The 25,020-nt window shown below is 44.0% G+C and overlaps 2 protein-coding genes and 1 pseudogene across 5 annotated transcripts in view; 1 reads left to right on the top strand and 2 right to left on the bottom strand.

Moving 5' to 3' along the window:
• Window positions 1-5,888, top strand: part of LOC117522368 (double-stranded RNA-specific editase B2-like) — a 58,630-nt gene extending 52,742 nt beyond the window's left edge. Inside the window, exons 9-11 of the mRNA XM_034183763.1 lie at window positions 662-843; window positions 5,308-5,486; window positions 5,620-5,888. Coding sequence (XP_034039654.1) covers window positions 662-843; window positions 5,308-5,486; window positions 5,620-5,796 — 538 coding nt within the window. The 3' untranslated portion in view covers window positions 5,797-5,888. The remainder of the gene's footprint in view (window positions 1-661; window positions 844-5,307; window positions 5,487-5,619) is intronic.
• Window positions 5,889-8,899: 3,011 nt separating this feature from the next.
• On the bottom strand, window positions 8,900-13,364 carry LOC117522367 (annotated as a pseudogene).
• Window positions 13,365-16,365: 3,001 nt separating this feature from the next.
• LOC117521363 (WD repeat-containing protein 37) overlaps window positions 16,366-25,020 on the bottom strand; it is a 68,262-nt gene continuing 59,607 nt past the window's right edge. For all 4 annotated transcript variants that reach the window (XM_034182652.1, XM_034182653.1, XM_034182654.1 and 1 more), the window contains 5 exons: window positions 23,667-23,904; window positions 22,365-22,506; window positions 17,459-17,593; window positions 17,254-17,368; window positions 16,366-17,035 (listed from right to left, as the gene is read on the bottom strand). In XM_034182652.1, the coding sequence (XP_034038543.1) occupies window positions 16,904-17,035; window positions 17,254-17,368; window positions 17,459-17,593; window positions 22,365-22,506; window positions 23,667-23,904 (762 nt within the window). In that variant the 3' untranslated portion in view covers window positions 16,366-16,903. The remainder of the gene's footprint in view (window positions 17,036-17,253; window positions 17,369-17,458; window positions 17,594-22,364; window positions 22,507-23,666; window positions 23,905-25,020) is intronic.

The following is a 25,020-nucleotide window of genomic DNA, read 5'->3' as shown; positions in this document are numbered from 1 at the left end:
TGTTCACGTTCAAATATAGCTCCAAGATTTTTCTTCTTCTACTAAGGTGGATTAGAACTTTTTGTGGTACACAGTGCCAACTAATGTACAGGAGAGACCTAGGAGATGCTCGTGAGCACTGGAGGGATCCCACGCAAACAAGGGGAGAACATTAAACTTCACACAGAAAGGGCACAGGTGGGAATCGAACGCACAAGCTTCTTGCTGTAAGGCAACAGTGCTAACCACTAAGATACTGTGATGCTCATGTAGTCACCATAACAAAATAAATAAAAATGTCCAGATGAGTATCGTCTTCCTCTCAATCTGTCAGTCAAGGCAGCAAACACATTCTCATATGTGACTCGTCACACGATGACACAGAACGCTTGTCGTGACCAAGAGATGGTATGTGAGAGGAATTAGGCTGAGGCATGTTAACCTGCTACCCTCCCCGTCACTAAATGACCTGAAGGGGTGTTCAGGCACCACAGCTGCACATCTGCTGTCACCTCCTCTTAGACATAAACCACACCCAAAATACCCAGTCATGAGCGTCCAATACGGCTGCCAATTTTATCCACTTAAAAGGCACTCAGTCGTTTTTGAGCAATCCTGTGAACAAAGCAAATCATGGCCTCCTTAATAAAATAATAATTGCATTTTGCTGTTTTTCTTACAGGTGGAATGTTGTTGGCCTTCAGGGGGCGCTACTGTCCCACATGGTGGAGCCTGTATACCTGCACAGCCTGACAGTCGGAACACTGGCTCACACGGGTCACCTGGCCAGAGCTTTGACTCGTCGCCTTGCACCTGTTCAACACCTGCTCGTCCCGTACCGACGCCAGCAGCTCCTGCTCGGCTGTAGGTCCAATCAGAACAGCTCCATCCTGAGAGCCATGCCCCTTATTGTGTAAATACTGACAAATGAGTCCGATGCAGAGTGTCACGTCATTCTGTGTGGTAACTACGAGATACATGCACATCTTATAGGAATCATCCTGTATTTATTACGCTCAAAGTCTCAGTATGAACCCATCTAAAACTCGATTTCATATCGACTTCTACCAACCACCAGAGGAGGTTAAAGCTTAAGCCATCAGTCACAGAATAAAAATCCCTCACAAAAAAGAAAAAAATAATAATTGTTTATACCCCACGTTCACACGTTTGTTAAAATGAATCACTGTTTTGTGGTTGTTTTTGTTTTTGAGTTATGCAGCAGAACCAACAAACTCAACAATTTAAATTCCCAAAGGAAATTTAAACAATTTCCTTCTGGATTAATAAAGTTCTTTCTTGTCTTCTTATCTTAAACTAGGAAGCAGAATGTGACCTTTTGACCTCTTAAAACAGGTCAAGGTTAGCCATCTTTGAACTTGTCCAAGGTCTGTGTCCCAAGAATGTTCCCTGTGAATTTGAAGACTCAGGCAGTAATAAGACTGGACTTATGATGAACACAGACAAACTGACAGACGGACAAGACACAAGGCCTTTGCAATACCTGATGGCCATATTTTGGCCTTGGCTAAAAATGACAATTCTTTTGTGGAAGAAATATTTCAGAAACAAATCGCTCTTGAAATACGTTGAGGCTTCCCAGCTAACAAGACAAGGAAACTGTGCACTGAGTGGACTGTACATTACCGCCTGCCTGCATCTGTGAGCGTGTTGGATGAATTGAATGGATTTTCACATAAGCAGAAAGAAGCTTTGGACCTTAAGCTGAAACCATAAAATGTTACAGGTGGGATTCAGAGAAAGAGGCAGATATTTCCCATTAAAAGATGGGACAGTCTGCATCAGTGAGCTCCGAAGCGCACTGAGCAGGTTTGAGAGACTGGGATGAGAATCAGCCCCTCCAAATCTCACACCATGGTCCTGTGTATTGTCCCCTCTGGATGATGGGAGAGCTACTGCCCAAAGTGGAAGAGTTAAAGTGTCTGAGGGACACAAGTGGGGGTAAATTGGAGCGGGAGATCAATAGACAGATTGGGACGGTGTCTGAAATTTTACGGATGTTATACTGAACTGTCGTGCTAAAGAAGGAGCTGAGCCGGATGGTGAAACTCTCAATATACCAGTCGATTTACGCTCCTATCCTCACCTGTGGTCATGAACTTTGGCTAATGACCGAAAGAATAACATCACAGATTCTGTCTGGAATCTAGGCTTACACTCCCGGACAAGTGAGAAGCTCAACTATCTGGGAGGGACCCTGAGTAGAGCCGCTGCTTCTTTGCATCCAACTGGGAGGAGGCCCCGGGGAAGACCCAGTAAAAGATGGAGGGATTATATTTCCCAGCTGGGATCCCTCAGGAAGAGTCACAGGACTTGGCAGATAGGGAAGTGTGGGATGAGCTGCTTGGTCTGCTGCTACCACAAACCAGACACAAATAAGCATCACAAAATGAATGAAAGAAGGTATATCTCACTTTTGATGAAAAGAAATAATTCTGTAATACAGTCTTCCACATTTTGGTGAGTCCAATGTTTTTCAAGACCTTTTTCAACATTGTTGTTGTTTGTCTTCTGAGTGTTTGGGGTCGCCACAGCAGACCAAATACACATCTGGACTGGGATTTCGATTTACATTAGCTGGCCTTTCAGGTAATGAAGCGCCCAGCCCCTCTCCAGGAGTTGTTGTTGTTCTCCTGGGGGATTTCAATGCCCACGTGGGCGGCGACAGTGAGACCTGGAGGGGGGTGATCGGGAAGCACGGCCTCCCCGATCTGAACCCGAGTGGTGTTCAGTTGTTGGACTTCTGTGCTAGTCACAGTTTGTCCATCACGAACACCATGTTCGAGCACAAGGGTGTTCATAAGTGCACATGGCACCAGGACACCCTGAGCCGGAGGTCGATGATCGACTTTGTAGTCATATCATCTGACCTTCGGCCATGTGTCTCGGACACTCGAGTGAAGAGAGGGGCAGAGCTGTCGACTGATCACCACCTGGTGGTGAGTTGGATCCACTGGGAGGGGAGGAAGCCGGTCAGACCTGGCAGGCCCAAACGTATTGTGAGGGTCTGCTGGGAACGACTGGTGGAACCCTCTGTCAGCGAGGTCTTCAACTCCCACCTCCGGGAGAGCTTCTCCCATATCCCGGGGGAGGTTGGAGAAATGGAGTCCGAGTGGACCATGTTCTCCACCTCCATTGTCGATGCGGCCGCTCGTAGCTGTGGTCACAAGGTCTATGGTGCCGGTCGCGGCAGCAATCCCCAGGATTCAGGAGGAGCAGTGTGGTTTTCGTCCTGGTCGCGGCACACTGGACCAGCTCTACACGCTCCATCGGGTGCTCGAGGGTTCATGGGAGTTCGCCCAACCTGTCCACATGTGTTTTGTGGATCTGGAGAAGGCGTTCGACCGTGTCCCTCGGGGCACCCTGTGGGGAGTGCTCCGGGAGTACAGGGTCCGGGGTCCTTTGCTAAGGGCTATCCGGCCCCTGTACGACCGCAGCAGGAGCTTGGTTTGCATTGCCAGTAGTAAGTCAAACCTGTTTCCAGTGCACGTTGGCCTCCGCCAGGGCTGCCCTTTGTCACCGGTTCTGTTCATTATTTTTATGGACAGAATTTCTAGGCGCAGCCAGGGTGTAGAGGGGGTCTGGTTTGGGAACCACAGAATCTCGTCGCTGCTGTTTGCGGATGATGTGGTTCTGTTGGCTTCGTCAAATCAGGACCTTCAGTGTGCACTGGGGCAGTTTGCAGCCGAGTGTGAAGCGTCCGGGATGAAAATCAGCACCTCCAAATCCGAGGCCATGGTTCTCGACCGGAAAAAGGTGCTTTGCCCTCTTCAGGTCGGTGGAGTGTCCTTGCCTCAAGTGGAGGAGTTTAAGTATCTCGGGGTCTTGTTCACGAGTGAGGGACGGATGGAGCGTGAGATCGATATACGGATCGGTGCAGCATCTGCAGTGATGCGGTCGCTGTATCGGACCGTTGTGGTGAATAGAGAGCTGAGTAGGGGGGCAAAGCTCTCGATTTACTGATCGATCTACGTTGCGATCCTCACCTATGGTTATGAGATTTGACTCATGACCGAAAGAACGAGATCGCAAATACAAGTGGCCGAGATGAGTTTCCTCCGCAGGGTGGCTGGGCGCTCGCTTAGAGATAGGGTGAGGAGCTCGGTCACTCGGGAGGAGCTCGGAGTCGAGCCGCTGCTCCTCCACGTCGAAAGGAGTCAGTTGAGGTGGCTCGGGCATCTTTTTCGGATGCCCCCTGGACGCCTCGCTGGAGAGGTGTTCTGGGCGCGTCCCATTGGGAGGAGACCCCGGGGAAGACCCAGGACGCGCTGGAGGGACTACATCTCTCGGCTGGCTTGGGAACACCTTGGGGTTCCCCCGGAGGAGCTGGGGGAGGTGTGTGTGGATCGGGAGGTCTGGGCGGCTTTGCTTGAGCTGCTGCCCCCGTGACCCGACTCCGGATAAAGCGGAAGAAAATGGGTGGATGGATGGATGGCCTTTCAGGTGCAACTCCAGTTCCATGCATTCACACTGGCCAGCACACGAAAGAACCAGTTTATTTTATTCATATCAGTCTCACCCTTAGAGCCCTAGGGGTATGTTCTCAATTTTATCATACCTTAAGAAACTCCCCTTTTGAGGTACTTTCTTTTAGTATAATGTCCATATGTTGTGTACCAAAATGCTCAGAGCAATCTCAGCATTCTGAAGGTGAGACATATATTTGTCTATAAAGCTGCATAAAGATATGAATTACTAATAGAAACATGATGAAAAGTTGGCCAGGATGCAGGAGAGTACCATTAAGGGAGACTTGGACAATTATAAAGTTTTCAATTCACCTAACCTGCATGTCTTTAAATGTGGGAGGAATCCGGAGCACCCGGAGGAAACCCACGCAAACTCCACACAGAAAGGCCACAGGTGTGAATCGAACCCATGACCTTCTTGCTGTGAGGCAATAGTGTTAACCACTAAGCCACCGTGCTGCCAATAAATAGAGCAGTGCTAAAAACTCAGTCTGTTTCTGATGTGTGGTGCCTGTGATATACCCTTCTCACTGGCCAATCAAGCCCTGATTTCCACAAATAAATTAGTTTTTCTGCTTGCCATTTCTGTTAACACAGTACAGGTGCGTAACCAGCAGAGGGGCAACGGGACAAAAGTCATACAACGGCCTTTTCTAGTTTCTCATCAGCTCCACACTGGAAGATTGACATTTTCTTCTGGACTTCTAACAATAGTGTGTCAGTTCTAAATTTCCCATGTGTTGTTGAGGAGAAAACAGTTCTGGTGGATATACTTTTTGCATCTGATGAGACGGCTAAACTATGACTCTTACTTGACGGGTTCCCTCCATCCATGCAGGTCTGAGCAGCTGTAAGGTCCGGATGGTGGGGAAGACGTCGGGCCTCAGCGTGAACTGGAGCTGTGGAGATGGAGGCCTGGAGGAGATCATCAGCTCCACAGGATGGAGCGACTCGGGGATGCCATCACGGCTCTGCAGGCGCTCCCTGTTTACCCGCTGGCAGAAGCTACAGCAGCAGGTGGGTCAGCAGGTGGGTGCTGCTGCACAAATCCCTCCTGAGGATGTGACCACCTGAATGCGCCTGAAGGGTTTGATCCAGACTGCTGCTCACAGCTGCTCTGGTGTGGTTTTTTTCCCCCTTTCTCCTTCAGGTGAGCGGTCAGATATCAGAGCCAAAAGCTGCATCCAGCGCGTATTCTGAGTCGAAGATGGCTGCTGGGCACTACCAGACAGCTTTACAGCAGTTTTATGTGGCGCTGCAGAACGTGGGACTTGGTCCATGGCTCAGAAAACCTCCAGAACTGTCTCACTTCCACACTGGTGTATGAACCACATGGAGATGACGTGTGTCTCAATTTTTGATGAAACAGACAGAACTTAGAAAATTAGCATAACAAACGTTCATCCTGCCGTCAGGGTATCTAAACGCGTCCAAAAATACACTTAATTTGGATGATCAAGGAGGTGTTTAAATTTTATTCTGTCCGATAAATGACCACCTGTAAATTTAAAAACAGTGGGTGGGTCTGGAAGCTTGTTGCCATGATGACGTTCATGCAGGACCTGCTGCAGCTGATGTGTCGTCAGTGTCAAGTTCATTATTGTGCACAAATATCAAACATCATAACTGCAAAGTTAAGTTTTTGACCAAAAAAAATTTTTTGTTTTTGCTCACAAATAAGCGCAGCAAGCTCAACCTGGCAACGTGTTCAGAATGCAACAGACCTGGTTTGGTAGCTCGTCCAGCCAATACCCAACCCTCTTAATTATGTGAATTCACTTGGCCAGTTAGAAAGAAATTACTCTTTCCAGTAATACAATGACCCTATTTCATATGCTCAACATCACTATTTTCTCACCTGTTTTTTTTAATGTAACCAACCCTGTTATAAACCTGTGACCTTATCTTTCATTTGAAGAAGGCTCGTGGGTACATTCTGTTAGGTTCTTTTATCACTGTGAGACCTCCAAAAAGAATTGGACAGGAAACAGACTTCGAAGTTTAGATGTTACTATTGAAAAGAGTTGTTGCACCGGTACAGAGTTATCTCAGCACTGGGATCTTGAACCTGTCGCATGCAAACACCAGGAACCAAGAACCCCGACTTCCTTTGTTCTCTAACTTTTATAACCAGCCTAAGCCACCCCCATATGGGCGGTCCTTAACCTGCCTTGAGTCAGCATCTATGTGAGCTGGCTACAGTGGTGAAAGTGGGTGGTGTCTTCACGGTGTGTTCATGGTTGTTATGTAAAAATCTTATAGTGTGTGTTTATGTATGTAGTGTAGTTTCACGCAATAAAAACAGAGTGTTCCATCATGCTGATTCTTTTTCCAAATAGACATGAATACTTTGGTTTTATCAATTAGACAGCTGTAAAAGGGTCTGATACTTTTTCCCAAATACAAGGACATTTTGGATGTGCGTCAGCCAATTTGTGTTATACATCATGGAACACTCTTACAATTCCCAAAAATACATCACCAGTCATCTTGCCCGAGTGCTCTGCTTTTTATGCAGCAGCACCGAGGCCTTGAACTCCACTCGCACAGTTCAGTGCTGCTGTTGAACCTCATCAAAAAATCCTGTTCACACTAGACATCTGCACTGCTGAATCCAAAGTATCACTAAAAACAAAAACAGAAAACATTGTGATTTGCGTGACGTTTGCTGGACAGAAACAGCAGGAGCTTGTTCAGTCTGTCCAGTGGCGGAGCCAAGAAATACTCAGTGGGCTGGCCAGGATGGAACATAGAGCATATTGGGGCGGTACAGATTCTATTCTAAAGTACACGTGTGCCGAGCTGCTGAGTATTACGACTGTTCTGAGAGCAGATGTTCAGCTTAGTTTCTGGTGATCAGCAGCACCATGGGCACATTATGTCAGTACATCATCAGGACAACAGAAACACACAGACATAATATTAAAAAATTAGATTTTTTGAATCAAAGTCTGTTCTTACACATTCAAAATAGACATAAAATTAATAATTACTGGTTCAAAACAAACATCCCCACTCAAAAATCTATGAAAACATTTGAATGTGATTCACAAATTATGTACAGTAATTACAAACTACAATATCAACATTATACTCATTACAAAGACATTATGTATTTTATTTAGATCGACCTGTCTCAAACTGACGCTCAAAGGCACTAATATTCCATTCTGAATCCCCGTCAACAACATTATACATCCACAAAACAGAAAAAGTCGGACAATGTGGAAGATGCAAATAAAAACACAGTGACTCTGACATTTACTTTGACTTCTGTTTCATTACAGACAGAATGAAGACTAAATATTTCATGTTCTGTTGGTCAACTTCATTTCATTTCTTCACTTAATATCCATCCATTTAAGACCTGCAACACATTCCAAAAAAAGTTGAGATGGGGCAATTTATTCTAAATATCAGGATGGGTGACATCACTTTTACAGCCAGTTTTTTTGGGAAGAAAATCAGGGGATGAATACATGAACATTTAAATACAGTAACATATAATCAGGTCTACAGTTTGATTGGAGGCCACAAATGAATCAAAGTGATTCTTCACAAAAAGATTCTAAAAACAAAAACCTCAAAATGTAAAATGATCTTTCAAACGTGTACAAATCAATCTTTTGGTTGATGTGGTTGTAACGACAATAAAAACAGAAATGTGAGGGAAAAGACAAAATTAGGCAGATTGATTCTCACAGGACACAAAGTCTTCAACTCTAAAAGTAAAATTATGTTTGAATTTTTTTTCTTAGTTCCTCCTTTAAGAAAGGATTTGAAAAAAGTCAACAATTTTCTTTTGATAATTAGAAAAGCTGTGTGATATTTTTTACTCCTGGTGTATTTTGAAGAGTAAATGAGGTTAATGTGTATGAAGGTGCAGCCCCACCTAGAGATATAATATGTACATTACAGGTTGTGTTGGAGCATTTAATCATTACGTTTTATTGATGTTTCCACTTATTTTTGTCCTCGACAGATTTATAGTTATACCTTTATGTCATTTTAATTTCCACAAAATCTGTTCTTCATCTGGAGTTATGAATGAAAAACTTTTTGTTTGTTGTTTGTTTGTTGTTTGGTTTTTCTAGGTACAAGCTACAGTGCAATTTGTTACCTAAATTGTTCCTGTTTATTATCAGTGAAAATAAATATTTATTTGTGATTGTGTGTTTGTCTGCCGTGTGACATCAAAATAAACGTGTAAACAGAAACCTGTCTGTGAGGTAAACACACAACAAATATCAGAACTATACAGATCACACACACGTTTATGTTTACACCTGGAAAAGAAGTTGAGCTTAAATGATAATGAGACACAGGAAGTCAAACATCAACCCAAAATCTAATGTGTCACAGCCCCGCCCACACCATTTGATTGACAAGTGACCTCAGAAGAACCAACAGCAAGAAAGAGAAAAAATACAGTTTGTGTTAAAAGACAAAATCTATGGCCCAGGAAAGGAATGTTTGGGGTCCTCTACTGGAACCCGATCCCGGATAAGGCATTGAAGACGAGTGATGAGTGAGTGACAAACTTTAATCCATCGTCTGTGAAATTACTTTAGTTTATTTGAGCTCACAGATCTCAGCAGAGGATCCAGAAGCAAAGAACCCAAATCCAGCATGTAATGACTGAATGAACGTGGTCTGGACTCTGTGAAGGAGATTCATGGTGTCAGAGACACTGCAGAAGGACAGAACACCTGCACACTGATCCAGACAAGCCCAAGACTTGTCATTGAATCCAAATCCACATTTCTCTCTGCTCCCTGTTCTCTTAATGTTCTTGTATGTGACTGATACAAAAACATCTCACTCCACTTCATCTCCCAGTAACAACGTCCAGTCAGACTCTCTGCACTCAGGACCTGAACCTCATCAGTGAATCTGTCTGGATGATCAGAATAAAACTGATTCTGTCTCACTTTTGTTGCTTTTCTGTTTCCTTCAGATAAAATCCAAATCTGGCCTGAGGGAGCACTCTCCCAGCTACAGGACTGCTTCTCACGAATTGTATGGGATTTATTTTCCAGCCACAACCTGCAGGAGTACACTGACACCGTACTCTCTTACATTAAGAACTGTGTTGACACTGTCACCGTCAACAAAAGGGTCAGGGTTTTTCCAAACCAGAAGCCCTGGATGAACAGCGTAGTCCAGTCTCTATTAAAAAGCCGCTACACCGCCTTTAAATCAGGGGACAGGGCCCTGTACAGCGCGGCCAGGTCCGACCTGAAAAGAGGCATCAAGGAGGCCAAGGCTACCTACAAGAAAAAGATAGAGGACCACTTCGCTGTGAATGAAGGATGTGGCAGGGAATAAATCATATAACCAACTACAGAAGCAACAACCCAGGAAATGCCAGGTCTGATGCCTCGATGGCAGAGGAGCTGAACTGCTTCTTTGCCCGCTTCAAAGCAAACAGACCAGCAGCAACTCCACACCCACCGCCCTCCAGCACTAGCACGCTAACACTTCAGGAACACGAAGTGAGACGTGTGCTGAAGGCGGTGAACCCCAGGAAGGCGGCCGGCCCTGATGGTGTACCTGGAAAGGTACTCAAAGTGTGTGCTGACCAACTGGCTGGAGTTTTCACCCGCATCTTTAACCTGTCCCTGTCACAGGCCACCATTCCACTCTGCCTCAAATCCTCCACCATTCCAGTCCCAAAGAAGTCAGCATTGGAGAGCATAAATGACTACAGGCCTGTTGCATTTACACCTGTGGTCATGAAGTGCTTTGAAAGACTGGTCTCTGAGCACATCAGAGCCTGTCTGCCTCCAATTCTGGACCCCCACCAGTTTGCCTACAGGGCAAACCGCTCCACAGAGGACGCTATTACCACAGCTCTCCACACCGCACTGAGCCACCTGGAGCACCAGGGGAGCTATGCGAGGATGCTCTTCCTGGACTTCAGCTCAGCCTTCAACCACATCATCCCGGAGATCCTGGTCCAGAAACTGACACATCTGGGCATCTCCACCCCCATCTGCCAGTGGATCAAGGACTTCCTCACAAACGACCCACAGTCCGTGAAACGTGGCCCCCACCTTTCCTCCAACATCACACTCAGCACCGGTTCCCCTCAAGGCTGTGTACTGAGCCCCTTCCTGTTCACCCTTTACATGCACGACTGCTCTCTGACCCATCCCACAAACACCATCATAAAGTTTGCGGATGATACCACCGTGATTGGGCTCATCTCAGTGGGGGATGAGGCCGACTACAGAGACGAGGTAAATCGACTGACAGTGTGGTGTTCAGCTAACAACCTGCTGCTGAACACCACAAAAACAAAAGAAATAATCCTGGACTTCAGGAAGAACAGGGCTGACCCAGCCCTGCTCTACATCCAAGGGGACTGTGTGGAAAGGGTCAGCTCCATCAGGTTCCTGGGAGTGCAGCTCTCTAACAGCCTCTCCTGGACTGCCAACACCACAGTGGTGGTGAAGAAAGCCCAGCAGCGACTCCACTTCCTGAGGGTGCTCAAGAGAAACAATCTGGAGGAGAAGCTGCTGGTGTTGTTCTACAGAGCCACCATCGAGAGCATCCTGATGTACTGCATCACAGCGTGGTACGGGGGGTGATCAGCAGCAGACAGGAGAGCGCTGCAGAGGGTGATCAAAACGGCCCAGGGGTTCACTGGCTGCTCTCTGCCCAGCCTGGAAGACATTGCCAGCTCTCACTACCTCAGCAGAGCTGAGGTAGTGACACACACGTAGAGACACATCCCACCCCAGCAACCACCTGTTTGACCTACTACCCTCCGGCCGACGGTATAGGTCAATCAAAACTAGGACAAACAGACTCAGGGACAGCTTTCTCCCCAGAGCGATCACTGCACTGAACAATAACAAATCACTTTAATCCGCACCTTTTAAGTTTCTTGAGCAATATCTGTAACCATGTGCAATTTTCCTGTGCAATATGATTCCACAGTTGTATATAATTATCGTTTTGCATTTTACTTGGTCCACATTTTATTTTATTTAGTTGTACATATACTTTGAATAATTTGTTAAATTTTATCATCTTTTATTTGACTAACAATTACTCGCACCTCGGAAAAGCACCATTTTGGAGTTGCACTCAAATCCCGTTGCAATGCAAATTACAATGACAATAAGGGCAATTCTGATTCTAAAATCAGATGTCTGTTTACTAAATGTGGATCCAGTGTGATTTTACGTGAATATTTTAAGAATTCAGTTCTGGTCTTTGGTTCTGGTTGTGGCAGCAAAATGTCCACCTCAGTGATGGTCTGTGAGATGTTCATCCATTCATCATCACTCAGAATGTTGTGTAGTTCCTCTCTGACCTTTGACACGGCCGCCGTCACGTCCTCAAAGTGCTTCAGAGGACGGATTATGATGCTGGACGAGTCTGTAGACTGACTAAGACGTGGCACTGAGGGGTAATTTTATAGAAACTGGATGTGATCTGTGTGTGTGAGAGCTGATCCAGATCAGCATCTTTGCTCCTCAGATCAGTGATCTCCTGCTCCATCTTCTCCTGAAGCTCTGACTCGACTCACTTCAGTTTTCTGCTGGGATCTGATCTGCTGCTTCACATCAGAGCTTCTCTTCTCAATCAGACGGATCATCTGACTGAAGGTCTCCTGACTGTCCTCCACTGCTTTATCAGCAGACTGATTGATGGCCTCCACCTGCTGCTGAAGCACCTTCACCTCTTTGTCTCTGACCTGGATCCTCTGCTGGATTTGTTGTCGGCTCCCCTCCAGCTCTCTCTCTCGGTCCTTTCTGCTGCAGCTGACCCTGTGTCGTGGTCTTTATGATGATCCACAGAGCAGAGATAACAGATACACTGCTGATCAGTACGGCAGAACGTCTTCATCACCTCATCATGAGCAGAGCAGATGTTCTCCTGAAGCTTCTTGGAGGGTTCGACCAGCTTGTGTCTCTTTAAAGGAGCTGCATCATAGTGAGGCTGGCGGTGTTTCTCACAATAAGAGGCCAAACACACCAGACAGGACTTGAGGGCTTTCAGTTTTCTCCCAGTGCACAAATCACAGGTCACATCTTCAGGTCTTGCATAGCAGGGATCAGCAGGAGCACCTTGGAGTCCAGTCTTCTTCAGCTCCTCCACTAAATCTGCTAACATGGTGTTTTTCTCCAGGACAGGCCTTGGTATGAAGGTCTGTCTGCACTGAGGACAGCTGGGGATTTTCCTCAGATCCTCTTCATCCCAGAAACTTTGAATACAGGTCCTACAGTAGTTGTGTCCACAAGGAATAGAAACCGGATCCTTCAGGAGATCCAGACAGATGGAGCAGCAGAACTTCTGTCTATCTGAATTTGTTGCTGCGACATTTCAGCTCTCAGTGTCAAACAGTTTCTCTGAATGTTAACTTCAGTCTGAGCTCTGACCTGAAACAGCATTGGTCTTGTGTTTTTAAGTCTTGATGTGAATAGTTGTCATAGTGACACAGTCGCCCTCATGACGGTCATGAGGGCCATCAGTGATACTGGAGCGTGGAGCAGTTCTCCTGATTAGAGGACCCAGCTGAGACGTGTGCACATCATTTAGGAGAGGACAACTCAACTGTTAGAGTCTGGAACAGTTACCCGGTAAGCCAAGATGTTTAACTTTGCCTGCAAAACACCGTTCAAGTTGATTAATTATCAAGTTAATGATTTGTGTGGCGTTGTGGTGCAAAACTTTGTCTTGCAGCCCCTCAGCCAGATCCAGCACCAAACACCAACCGTGAGCCCACAGGTCAAAGAGTGGACAGGTGGCAGAGCTCACCAAGTGAATATCATTAGAATCAAACTCATGAAGAGTTTGGTGTTGACCTGCTCTCTATGAAACGTGTCCTCAGGTGCCAGATGATTCAGCACTACATTAATAAAACTGACCTGTATTGATCATAAGGCTTTGTAAAAAGGGGGGATTTTGTGCTGAAGTGTGTTTTAGTGTCAGAAGCAGGAGCCAGTGATGATGAGGGTGTCGCTGCTGTCACTCTGGAAGGAACAGGTCAGCTGTTCTAACAGAGCATTAGTTCCAATATAATCTTCACTCATCATGGATGTTGTTAAAGTTAATATGATGTTAGCTACAGAACATTGCTGTTAATCATGGCAACGTCTTATAGAATTGATTCTACTTTTGAGTGAATATGACATTTACCTACAACAGCATGTAAACACTTGCATAGGAAACAGCAAGAAGCAGCAAGAAACTGATACAAAAGGTAGAAGGTCTCTCGTTCCACTCATGATCTGAACTGGGGTGTCTGAGGCCTGAAACTCCAGGGCTGAGAAAGAGTCCCACTCCGCCACTGGACCACACCCCTTTTTGTCCCGAGTGTTTATACTTCATTAATAAATTCAGTTTTGCTACTTTTCTCTCTTTTGTACTTTTCAGGGCATTTTTTTCATTCACAGATATTGTTCATGTTGCATTTTAATCCAACAATTAAGTATTTTAAAACTTTCTGGCAAACACCTTGTCATTCAGGACTGCAGACAAAACAGAATTTTTCATGACTCATGAAGTTATTATAAATGATCATCTTGATTATTGGTACAATTTCTCAGAATAACTGCTTGTGCTGATGTTATTTCATAGCCTAAGGTAAATGTGGGCTATATGACTATTTGTTCAAATACTGAACATTACTGTAGAAACCTGCTATAATCCTTTTAACTGCCAAGCTTGGTATAATAATCTGACAAATAGCATTTTTGCTAGTGCAACTTAATAATAAAGAATCTTAAGCACTTCTACGAACATTTTTTCATGTTACTTAAACTCTTGATGAAGATTAGTCATATATCATTACACAATAAAAAAACCCACAAACAAATCAAAGCCTGTGAATCGTGTGGCAAATGGCCCACTGAACTTGCAAAAGGCCCACTGTGCTTAGCACCGAGGCATCAGTGGCCCAATCACATTTTTCCTGCTGAATCAGTCTTTGTGCTCGTACCTCGTCTTTTGCGCCTCTCGCCGTCGATTCGTGTTTTCCTGTCATCCTCCTTTGTGTTAGATTTGTGCAGAATGCTGACCCTTGCTGGAAACTGCTCTTTTCTTCTCTAAATTTGTTCATCCACACGCTTCTGAACTTCTCACCTGCATCATATTTTTAGCACAGAGTCAACACACACTCAATAATTCTTTTCATTTATGGTCCTGTATGACTGACATTTGATTCATTCTGTGCAAAATTCAAGAACTTTATTCATGACAAACACCATACTTCCACCGTGTTTATTCCATGTTGGCTCCACCCTGTTTGAGTACAACTATTATGACCTGAAGTCTGACCTTTCAAGGAGGTCAAATGTCACGTGGTTAATGAGGTGGAATCAGCAGACCAGACCCACATTTGATTTTTAATTCTATCTGAAATTTATTCATGTTTTTTCCACAGATGCAATATGACAATGACCGTGAGATATTAACAAGATAACCGCTGAACGTCAGCATTCTCTTGTAACATAATCCTTTCTGAAGACACAACGCTTCTTTTCTCACCCGAGTGTGAACCGTCAAAACCGCTTCAGATGAATTCTGCTGCCGTCTGAAAAATAATGTGCTCCAAACATGCAACATTAAAGTGTGCTTCTAAAGAAATTCCCTTCATTTAAATATTAACTTGGACAGTTAGTAACATAACTGCGTTCTAACATGGCGTACCGAGCAGCTAACATGGACAGCAGAAAATTGTAAAACACACACAATGTATTTTGTAATAGGTTTTTAGTGGAGCTCGTCTAATACAGATGGGGGGGAGGGGGGGATAATACCAGTGTGCCTTAATTGAGAGAGTGGCGTCAACTCAGAACAGGGCACCGTTTTGGTTCCAGCTGCGCTGAACTACTGAATGAACCTTTAATGTTTTCAACATTTTTTTTAAATCATTTAACCACATACAGCAACGCATCCAGGTACAGGTGCAGACGAAGGATTGAAAGCAGAAAAGTATCAAATCACAGTTGTTTGTGTCTGATCTAACAGGTGCACTTCAGGCTTCATGTTAGAGTCTGAGCACGATATGAAAAAATGAACGGGTTGGACTTTTAATCACAGAAATGACTCCTCTCACACTTTCCTCAAAACGCGAGTGTCAGAGCTGAACTTTAATTTGTACCTCTGCACCTCCAGACTGCTCAGGTTTTTAATGGAAATACACTGTGATCGGACAGGACATTTATCCGAGGTGAGCGATATGTATGTAGCGGATTAGTTACAGTCAGGAGGTGCCAAACATCTATGGAGAATCCTGAATTGGGACCTGCACCTCATTAATGACTGGGTCAAAATTTACTCTAAAATTTTTTTTTCTGCCAAACGTATTTGATCCATTATCAAAATGTAATCTGCGGGCGCACTGCAAAATAAACTATTATAATATGATGGCAGATGAAGCACTGAAAGCAGCAAAGTGTCAAATCACAGCCTTTTGTGTCTGATTTAACAGGTGCACATCAGGCTGCGGTCCAAGTCTGAACAATCGGACAGGACATTTTATCCGATGTGAGCAAAAATCTGTTGTACAAAGTCTGTTATATACTGTGTTTATTACATGGAAATCAATACAAAAACTTTAGGAGTTTTATTTGTCCGATGACCGCGAATATCTGGTTTATACTATGATGGTTTAGGTGAGTTTTACTGTACAAGGTACTGAACAATTTACCTCTCAAAAGTTTGATGATGAAGGCACTTCCATCCCACCCAGCTGACTTTATTTTCTCAAATTTTTCTTCTGTTCGGATCTGAAAGGAATCTGTACAGCTTGAAGTCCTTGCTGTGTCTATTTATGCCTCCAAATGCACAACAATCCAGCATTTTCAGAGAATAAATAAATTAAATAGCTGGATTTACATGCAGACAGATTAACAGCGAACTCTATTTTGAACCCAAGATGGCATATGACTTTTTTTTTTTGACTCATGTCACCACTCTCTCCATCAAGGCACACTAGTGCAAGCTAGCCAGATCCTCATCAGATAAATTAGCAGTATATCAATGGATTACATAAATCTGCTGCCCTTGTTTCTTTCTTGTTTTTCCAGAGAGATCACATGACTTGTGATCGGACAGAGGCAACAATTATCCCTCGCCCACTGAGCGTTTGTGGCCGAGACATGGACCAGCGACACAGAATCCCATTTAATTATCAGCGAAAGACAGCAGCATCAGTTTTAGCCTTAATTTGGTTTCAGTTTTAACCAACTGTTGCATTATGCTTTTCTGCGCAGCCTATGGGGCCCCGCCCACTTACAACAAAACTCAGATGGTAACAAGTTCTCACAGAACACAAAACAACATGTCAACCAAGAACGTGTTCAAACCACAGGCCTCTTCTTGCTCTCAAAGACCTTCCAACAGACCTTGAGCAGCTAACAGCGCATCTCAAAGTCTCCACGTGGATTTAACCACTTTAAGGTGGCAGCAGGAGGTCACTTCTCCTGCAGCAGGGCAGGGATGTTGATGTTCCAGCCAATGGCCTGGCGGTCAAAGCCGCAAGTGAACAGGTTGCAGGTGTTGTTGTCTTCACACCAGGTGGAGCAGCACACCATACGACGGTGACCCTGAAAAGACACCAGCACCAGTCTCAAAGTTTTCACAATCAGAAATCCAACAGTCAGAAAGTACAAAGATGAAGGTTTCCCCCTCCCTGACTGAAACTGCTGGGATGAAGTGTTTGTGCGCACTCTCTCAGTGCTTTTCCACCAGGAAAAAAAATAAAATACATGGACAGGTCCTCACTCCTAAGTAGCAGAGGCATCACTCTGCTCCACTGACCAACCTGTCGGTTGCTTCGTGGGAGCCGAGCCAGTCGCACTCCGGACATGTCGAACAGTCGGACCTGCCGATTGTCGTGAGGAAGCGCGATGATTTTCTGGCTCACCGACACGCTGATCCTGGACACAACAATTGCAGGACCCACAGTGTGAAGGAGAAAAATATCTGGGTCTACAGCAAAGGTCAGCACCAGTTTTCATTTTTCAAACCTGTTGACAGCAGAGTCAGTACGGATGGTTGCTATGGGTGACCTCATGTTCTTCAAGTCCCACACTTTGACCGTGCGATCGTCGCTCCCGGACACCACGTTGTCTCCCACTGTGAACACAGCCGACGTCACCGTGCTGAAAGAAAGAGAAAATATTTTCATTTTGAGGAAGGTGGAGGGCGGTCACCAGGTCAGTTTATTTACATCACAAATCATAAGTCACCTCAATGCGCTACCAACCCCTAACACAAGCACAGTGGTGACGTCGGAACAGAAACGCTCTTGCAGTATTTATTTTAAACAGGAGGAAATATCAAGCAGACCAGACTCTGAGGTGGTCATCTGTCAGGATTATTCTAACAACACAAAATACCACAAGACCGACAAATACTTCATCTGTTTATACAACCCCTGGCAAAAAGTATGGAATTACCGGCCTCTGAGGATGTTCATTCAGTTGTTTAATTTTGTAGAAAAAAAACAGATCACAGACATGACACAAAACTAAACTCATTTCAAATGGCAACTTTCTGGCTTTAAGAAACACTATAAGAAATCAGGAAAAATAATTGTGGCAGTCAGTAACAGTTACTTTTTTAGACCAAGCAGAGGGAAAAAAATATGGAATCACTCAATTCTGAGGAAAAAAATTATGGAACCATGAAAAACAAAAGAATGCTCCAACACATCACTAGTATTTTGTTGCACCACCTCTGGCTTTTATAACAGCTTGCAGTCTCTGAGGCATGGACTCAATGAGTGACAAACAGTACTCTTCATCAATCTGGCTCCAACTTTCTCTGATTGCTGTTGCCAGATCAGCTTTGCAGGTTGGAGCCTTGTCATGGACCATTTTCTTCAACTTCCACCAAAGATTTTCAATTGGATTAAGATCCGGACTATTTGCAGGCCATGACATTGACCTTATGTGTCTTTTTGCAAGGAATGTTTTCACAGTTTTTGCTCTATGGCAAGATGCATTATCATCTTGAAAAATGATTTCATCATTCCCAAACATCCTTTCAATTGATGGGATAAGAAAAGTGTCCAAAATATCAATGTAAACTTGTGCATTTATTGATGATGTAATGACAGCCATCTCCCCAGTGCCTTTACCTGACATGCAGCCCCATATCATCAATGACTGTGGAAATTTACATGTTCTCTTCAGGCAGTCATCTTTATAAATCTCATTGGAATGACACCAAGGGAAAAGTTCCAGCATCATCACCTTGCCCAATGCAGATTCGAGATTCATCACTGAATATGACTTTCATCCAGTCATCCACAGTCCACGATTGTTTTTCCTTAGCCCATTGTAACCTTGTTTTTTCTCTTTAGGTGTTAATGATCGCTTTCGTTTAGCTTTTCTGTATGTAAATCCCATTTCCTTTAGGCGGTTTCTTACAGTTCGGTCACAGACGTTGACTCCAGTTTCCTCCCATTCGTTCCTCATTTATTTTGTTGTGCATTTTCGATTTTTGAAACATATTGCTTTAAGTTTTCTGTCTTGATGCTTTGATGTCTTCCTTGGTCTACCAGTATGTTTGCCTTTAACAACCTTCCCATGTTGTTTGTATTTGGTCCAGAGTTTAGACACAGCTGACTGTGAACAACCAACATCTTTTGCAACATTGCGTAATGATTTACCCTCTTAAGAGTTTGATAATCCTCTCCTTTGTTTCAATTGACATCTCTCGTGTTGGAGCCATGATTCATGTCGGTCCACTTGGTGCAACAGCTCTCCAAGGTGAGATCACTCCTTTTTAGAGGGAGACTAACGAGCAGATCTGATTTGATGCAGGTGTTAGTTTTGGGGATGAAAATTTACAGGGTGATTCCATAATTTATTCCTCAGAATTGAGTGAGTCCATATTTTTTTACCTCTGCTTGGTCTAAAAAAGTAACCGTTACTGACTGCCACAATTAATTTTCCTGATTTCTTGTAGTGTTTCTTAAAGTCAGAAAGTTTCCATTTGAAATGACTTTAGTTTTGTGTCATGTCTGTGATCTGCTTTTTTTTCTACAAAATTAAACAACTGAATGAACATCCTCCGAGGCCAGTGATTCCATAATTTTTGCCAGGGGTTGTATCAAATATATATATTGTTTCTTCTGGAATCTTTAAACAAAACCCAACAGCCACATCTGCCCATTTCTGTCTTAGTTGGGGCCATTTCAAACTTTTTTATTAAAGAAAAACAAAATCTGTCAGTTTTGCACCTCATGTGTTATGCTGCGTTTAATTTTAACTTGGAATTTCAGACTGCTGACTGTGAAAAATCTAAACGCCAGCAGAAGTCAGATTTCCAACGCTGTAGTTTGGGGAAAGTTTCTCAATCTCAAATTCTGCATTCTCCAAATGATGTGGGGTTAAAATGATTAAGATAATTTCAAGAAAGCACATTATTTCTATAATGTTCTGCTGTGCATTATCTGTACATTAATCTTTATATTTTGCCTGAAACATTAGTACTTGAAGTGCACAGAGATTAAAAAAAATGCTGTAGTTTCTAGAGCCTGACCAATATTTCGGTGGGTTGATATCAATCTTTCACAAACATATTGCCACCATGTTATTTTTGCCAATACAACTTTTATTTTACCAAATAAACAATACAGGGAAACACTTTGGTTGTTGGTGTCATTACGTAGTTTGTCTAGCAGTCGAGGCTGATGAAGGGGGCCCAGCCAAGCTTGACGTCATTGTAAACAATGACGTCAAGCTTGGCTGGGCCCCCTTCACCCCTTGGTCACATGAGCTACAAGCAATGGAGGTAAAGCGACCATCTGACATTCAATGTCATACAGAATAGGTGTTTTACAGCAACAACAACCAAGTGGTCATTAGGCTAGCAGCTAGGCTGGACTGAAATAGAAGTCTATTTTATGCAAATGTTGAGTGATGAGGCACAGTAACTAGGAATCTGAGTGGAGGCAGTGTGACATACAATGGTTACAATGTGCATTCCTTTTGGGTTTAATACGAGCTTCGCGCTAATCGCCCATAGTAGACTGAGTCCCAAACAGGAAGTGCAAAGTTTTGAGTCCACAATGAAGCAGGAAATGTTAAATGTTTAACACTTCCTGGATCGACACTTCCTGGAATTCAGTCACAAGTTCACACTGAAATAAGTGCGAAATTTTGAGCCCACAGTGAAACAGGAAATGTTGAACGCTTCCTGGATTGACAATAAATGAGATCTTGTGGGATCTCGTGGGAATTCAGTGACAAGTTGAGACTGAAACCGGAAGCGCCAAATTTTCCAGTGAATCACGAAATGCCAAGTTTGTTTAACTTTGGATAGTTTTTTAATAATTCCCCCCTAGTTTTGATCTGTTTTTTTTTTTTATTAATTTAATTTAATTTTATTATGTTGTTTTTGCTGTTGTATTTAATCCTCTAAGGTTTCTGTGTAACTTTTTGTTTGTCTCATTAAATGTAGTTGGGTTGCACTGGACTCCCCTGAAATCTAATTGGACACCCGAGGTGCCACCCAGATGATTGACATGTCACGGCACCGCACGTCTGGTTGAAAACAGCCATTCGGAAATCTGTGACAAATATTGATTGCTAGGTCCCTCCTGTACAGTAGATGGCACTGTGTTCCACCAGAAAGTTCTAATCCACCTTAGTAGAAGAAGAAAAATCTTTAAGCCAGATTTGAACATGAACATACTGTCTGAACCACGGACTCCTAATGGCACCAAAGTTATGTTGGTGAGTAAACGGCCATATTTTATGGCAGAAGTGAGGTTCAGGTTGTTAAAAGTGGCATTTCTCCTTTAACTTGGGTTGTCTTATATATACACGTGTTTCTCCGGTGATTTTAGATTAATAAAATGAGCAGGCAGCATCTGATTCACGCTCTGTTTGCTTATTTGAGATGCAAGATGCTGCCCGAGTGTTTCTCAGTTGCCCTCAAAAGTAGTGCAACACATTTCACACATTCTAATTTGATGATGCCGAACCCGGAAAAGCGGTTGAAGATGAGTGAGAGTATCTTCTTTAAACTCAAACTGATAGTGAATCTCTACAACTTGGTATAAATTTAATTAAAAATATAAAATACAACTTCCTGGCGGAGTAGTGTAGAGGAGGATTTTCTTAAAAAGAAGACCTGAAAGTTCAGGTAATTTGACCATATTGTGCAGCCCTACTGTCAACTAGCTGAAACGTTTGAATATGAATTTACATCTACATTTAAAAAAAAAATGCTTAAAGTGGCAGGGGGTTAAGAGGGCTGTAGTTAGGGGGCCTGGGTTGAAGGTTTTTCAGTCATGCTTATGCTCCACAGAAGCATTTGATGAAAGTGTGAAGGACCTAAATGAGATGGTGAGATGCTGAAGAGCTTAGTTTGTTCATGTCCGCAACATATACATATTAATGAAATATTAAGAATCATTGCCAGCAGGGGTGGTGGCCAAGTGGTTAACGAGCTTGGTTTCAGTTCAGAAGGCTCCGGGTTCAAATCCCAACCCTGCCACATTTCTCGATGTAATGTGGAGTTGCGTCAGGAAGGGCATCCGGTGTAAAACCTGTGCCAATTCAACATGCAGATCCACCTTGGATTTGCTGTGGTGACCCCGAGTGCAAACAAGGGAGCAGCCGAAGGGACTTATTATTAAGAATCATAGCCATTTTTTTATGTTTATATAGGCACATATACCAGTATTGTAATTTTTTTACTCCCTAATATACGTATTGGGCCCCCCCAAAAAATCCGTATCGGTCAGACTCTAGTAATTTCATCATTCACTTTTCCAGGTACATGGATACCAAATGTCAGGTTAGCACAACTGCCAACACCATAAATGCTGTAATAGCTAATGGTCCTTGAACATCTTCCCCATTAGCTTCCCTGAAAGAATGACGCATTGTTGTGAGTTAAAGGTGTCAAACTGACTCTGTGTGTCCCTGGAAGACGTTGACTGAGTGGATGGACGGGTCTCTGAAATCCCACAGCCGAAAGGTTGTGTCTCTGGATGAGGTGACAACCAGACGCTGGGTGGGGTGTGTGCAGCAGTGGGTCAACTCCTGGTCATGGCCTGAAAACACACACAGGACAATGTGTCTCCTGAAACACTGAGGTTTGGGGTTGAGATGCTGTAGTTTGGAGCAGCATGGTGGCTTAGTGGTTAGCAGTGTTGCCTCACAGCAAGAAGGTCATGGGATTGATTGTGGCCTTTCTGTGTGGCATTCACATGTTCTCCCCATGCTAGCGCGGGTTCCCTCTGGGACATGCAGGTTAGGTGGATTGGAAACTTCAAAATTGTCCATAGGTATGTACATGTTTGTACATACTTACGGACAATTTATGTGACCCTGTGACAGATTAGTGTCCTGTCCAGGGTGCACCCCGCCTCACCCCCTATGACTGCTGCGATAGCCTCCAGCCCCCTGGCACTTAATTGCAGTAAGCAGCTGAAGATAAGTGAGTGCATGATGCTACAGGTTGTGTCCACAAAGATTCTGTTTCTGCCTAACAGGTCATTTCAGGCTGAACAGCGCCCCCTCTGCCTCTCACATAGAAAATAAGCCTGCATAAAATCAATTAAACTTCCCTCATCAGATTATTCTGTTACTGCAAAAACTCAGCGGAATGTTGAATTATTAAAATCACATCTGTAGCTATAGGTCATTATACAAATAATGAATGTCTGAGTTCAATGGTACGAATATTTCATGAGGTCAAAGCTGGAAGATACCATTCAACGAGGCAAAACCGAGTTGAATGGCTTTCACCAAATTAACTGTTCACTCCACTGAAAGAATGTAAAAACATTCATTACTTGTTTTATATAATGGCTAAAATAGATCCTTGTAATTTGATTTTATTAATTTATAAACAACAGAAAAGGGACTTACATTTTGGTGTTCCAGTGCTGCTAAAGTCCAACACGAACTTTAAAAAGGAGTCCAAATTGTGACGTGTAGCTCTTCATGCCTCCAGACAGCTTACAGCAGAGGGAGTTTTTGATATATGTGTGTGTGTGTGTGTGTGTGTGTGTGTGTGTGTGTGTGTGTGTGTGTGTGTGTGTGTGTGTGTGTGTGTGTGTGTGTGTGTGTGTGTGTGTGTGTGTGTGTATGTGTATATGTGTTAGAAGACACTGGCATCTGTCAGGAACACAAACTCCACCATGTTTGTTTTAAAGCTAAGCCAAATTGGTTTTAAAGCTAAGCGCCATCCCGCTTGTGTGAGCTATACCAGTGAGCGAGTGAACCAGCTCAGACGTTTCCACGTCATACAGGTTAGCGGTTCGGTCCCAGGAGGCTGTCACCACCTGCTTGCCTCCCACCAGCCAATCAGCAGCGATCACCACGCCCTGATGACTGCGGAGCGTGGTGATTGGTGAACGGATGGACGGGCAGTCATTTGGACCCTCGGCCTCACCGTCGGCCTCATCCTTGTCTGAACATTCCACGTCGTCTTCACAGGAAGTCTGCTGCAAGTTTGAAGGAATGACAGAAGTAATGTAAGCAGCAGTATCACATCATTCACACGCTCCACTGGTCACTGCATCCCATTAACCCTCAATGGCACACAAGAAACAGAAACATTGCCATGGCAATGATATAAGATGGGGTCATGGCTGCTTAGTTCCAGGTTCAAACAGGAACTGTCCAGTCAACAGCATCCATTTTGCATAAAACTTTTACCAAACTTACAGACTCGGAACCTTCTGGACTACAAGATAAAAAAAAAAAATCAATAATTGACCTCCTGACTCCAGGCCTGTCTTGACCAAAAGGGCAAAAGTGTGGCTGAGGAAAGTTACAGAACAATATTTGAAACGTTTCTGTGTAGGCTCTCAGTTGTCCAGGTGGTTTCCATAGTAGAGAAGCTTGAATCTTCGACTGGACTGGGTTGCTTGACGTGAGGACGTTTCGCTTCAAATCACAGAAGCTTCCTCAGCTAAAATTCTTGCTCTGGTAGTCTGACTTCTGTCTTGACTCTTGTAGAGAAGAATAAACCAGAAGCCAACAAAAGCTGGAGTTTTTAACCTAACCAGACCCCTCCTACTGAGAGGCCGACTGCTATAGGCTAGTGACTAAACAATAGCTCTAATTAGCACCTATTGTGCACTCTCCTAATGATGGGATGGATGCCTCTCCTGATGGCTCCCTTGACGACTCTCCTGATGACGTGAATGACTCATTACCATGAACAAAAGACTGAAACTGCTTTGACCTGAGTACCCCAATGTAAACAGGGGACAAAGCTAAGCTTCTCTCTGGCTAAGATTTTAAAATCTTAGCCAGAGAGAAGAAATGGTTTGAGAGAGGTGTCAAGGAAGCATTCTTTGTAAAACAGTTGAAACCCAGCCTTAACCGGGGGGCGGGTCTCAGACATGCTTTGTCCCCTGTTTACAATGGGGTACTCAGGTCAAAGCAGTTTCAGTCTTTTGTTCATGGTAATGAGTCATTCATGTCATCAGGAGAGTCATCAAGGGAGCCATCAGGGGAGGCTTCCATCCCATCATTAGGAGAGTGCACAATAGGTGCTAATTAGAGCTATTGTTTAGTCACCAGACTATAGCAGTCGGCCTCTCAGTAGGAGG

The sequence above is a fragment of the Thalassophryne amazonica genome, chromosome 12, assembly GCF_902500255.1.
Source record: "Thalassophryne amazonica chromosome 12, fThaAma1.1, whole genome shotgun sequence".
NCBI classification, from domain to species: Eukaryota; Metazoa; Chordata; class Actinopteri; order Batrachoidiformes; family Batrachoididae; genus Thalassophryne; species Thalassophryne amazonica.
Note: the sequence above shows the minus strand (reverse complement) of the source record. Positions and strands in the feature narration are given on the sequence as shown.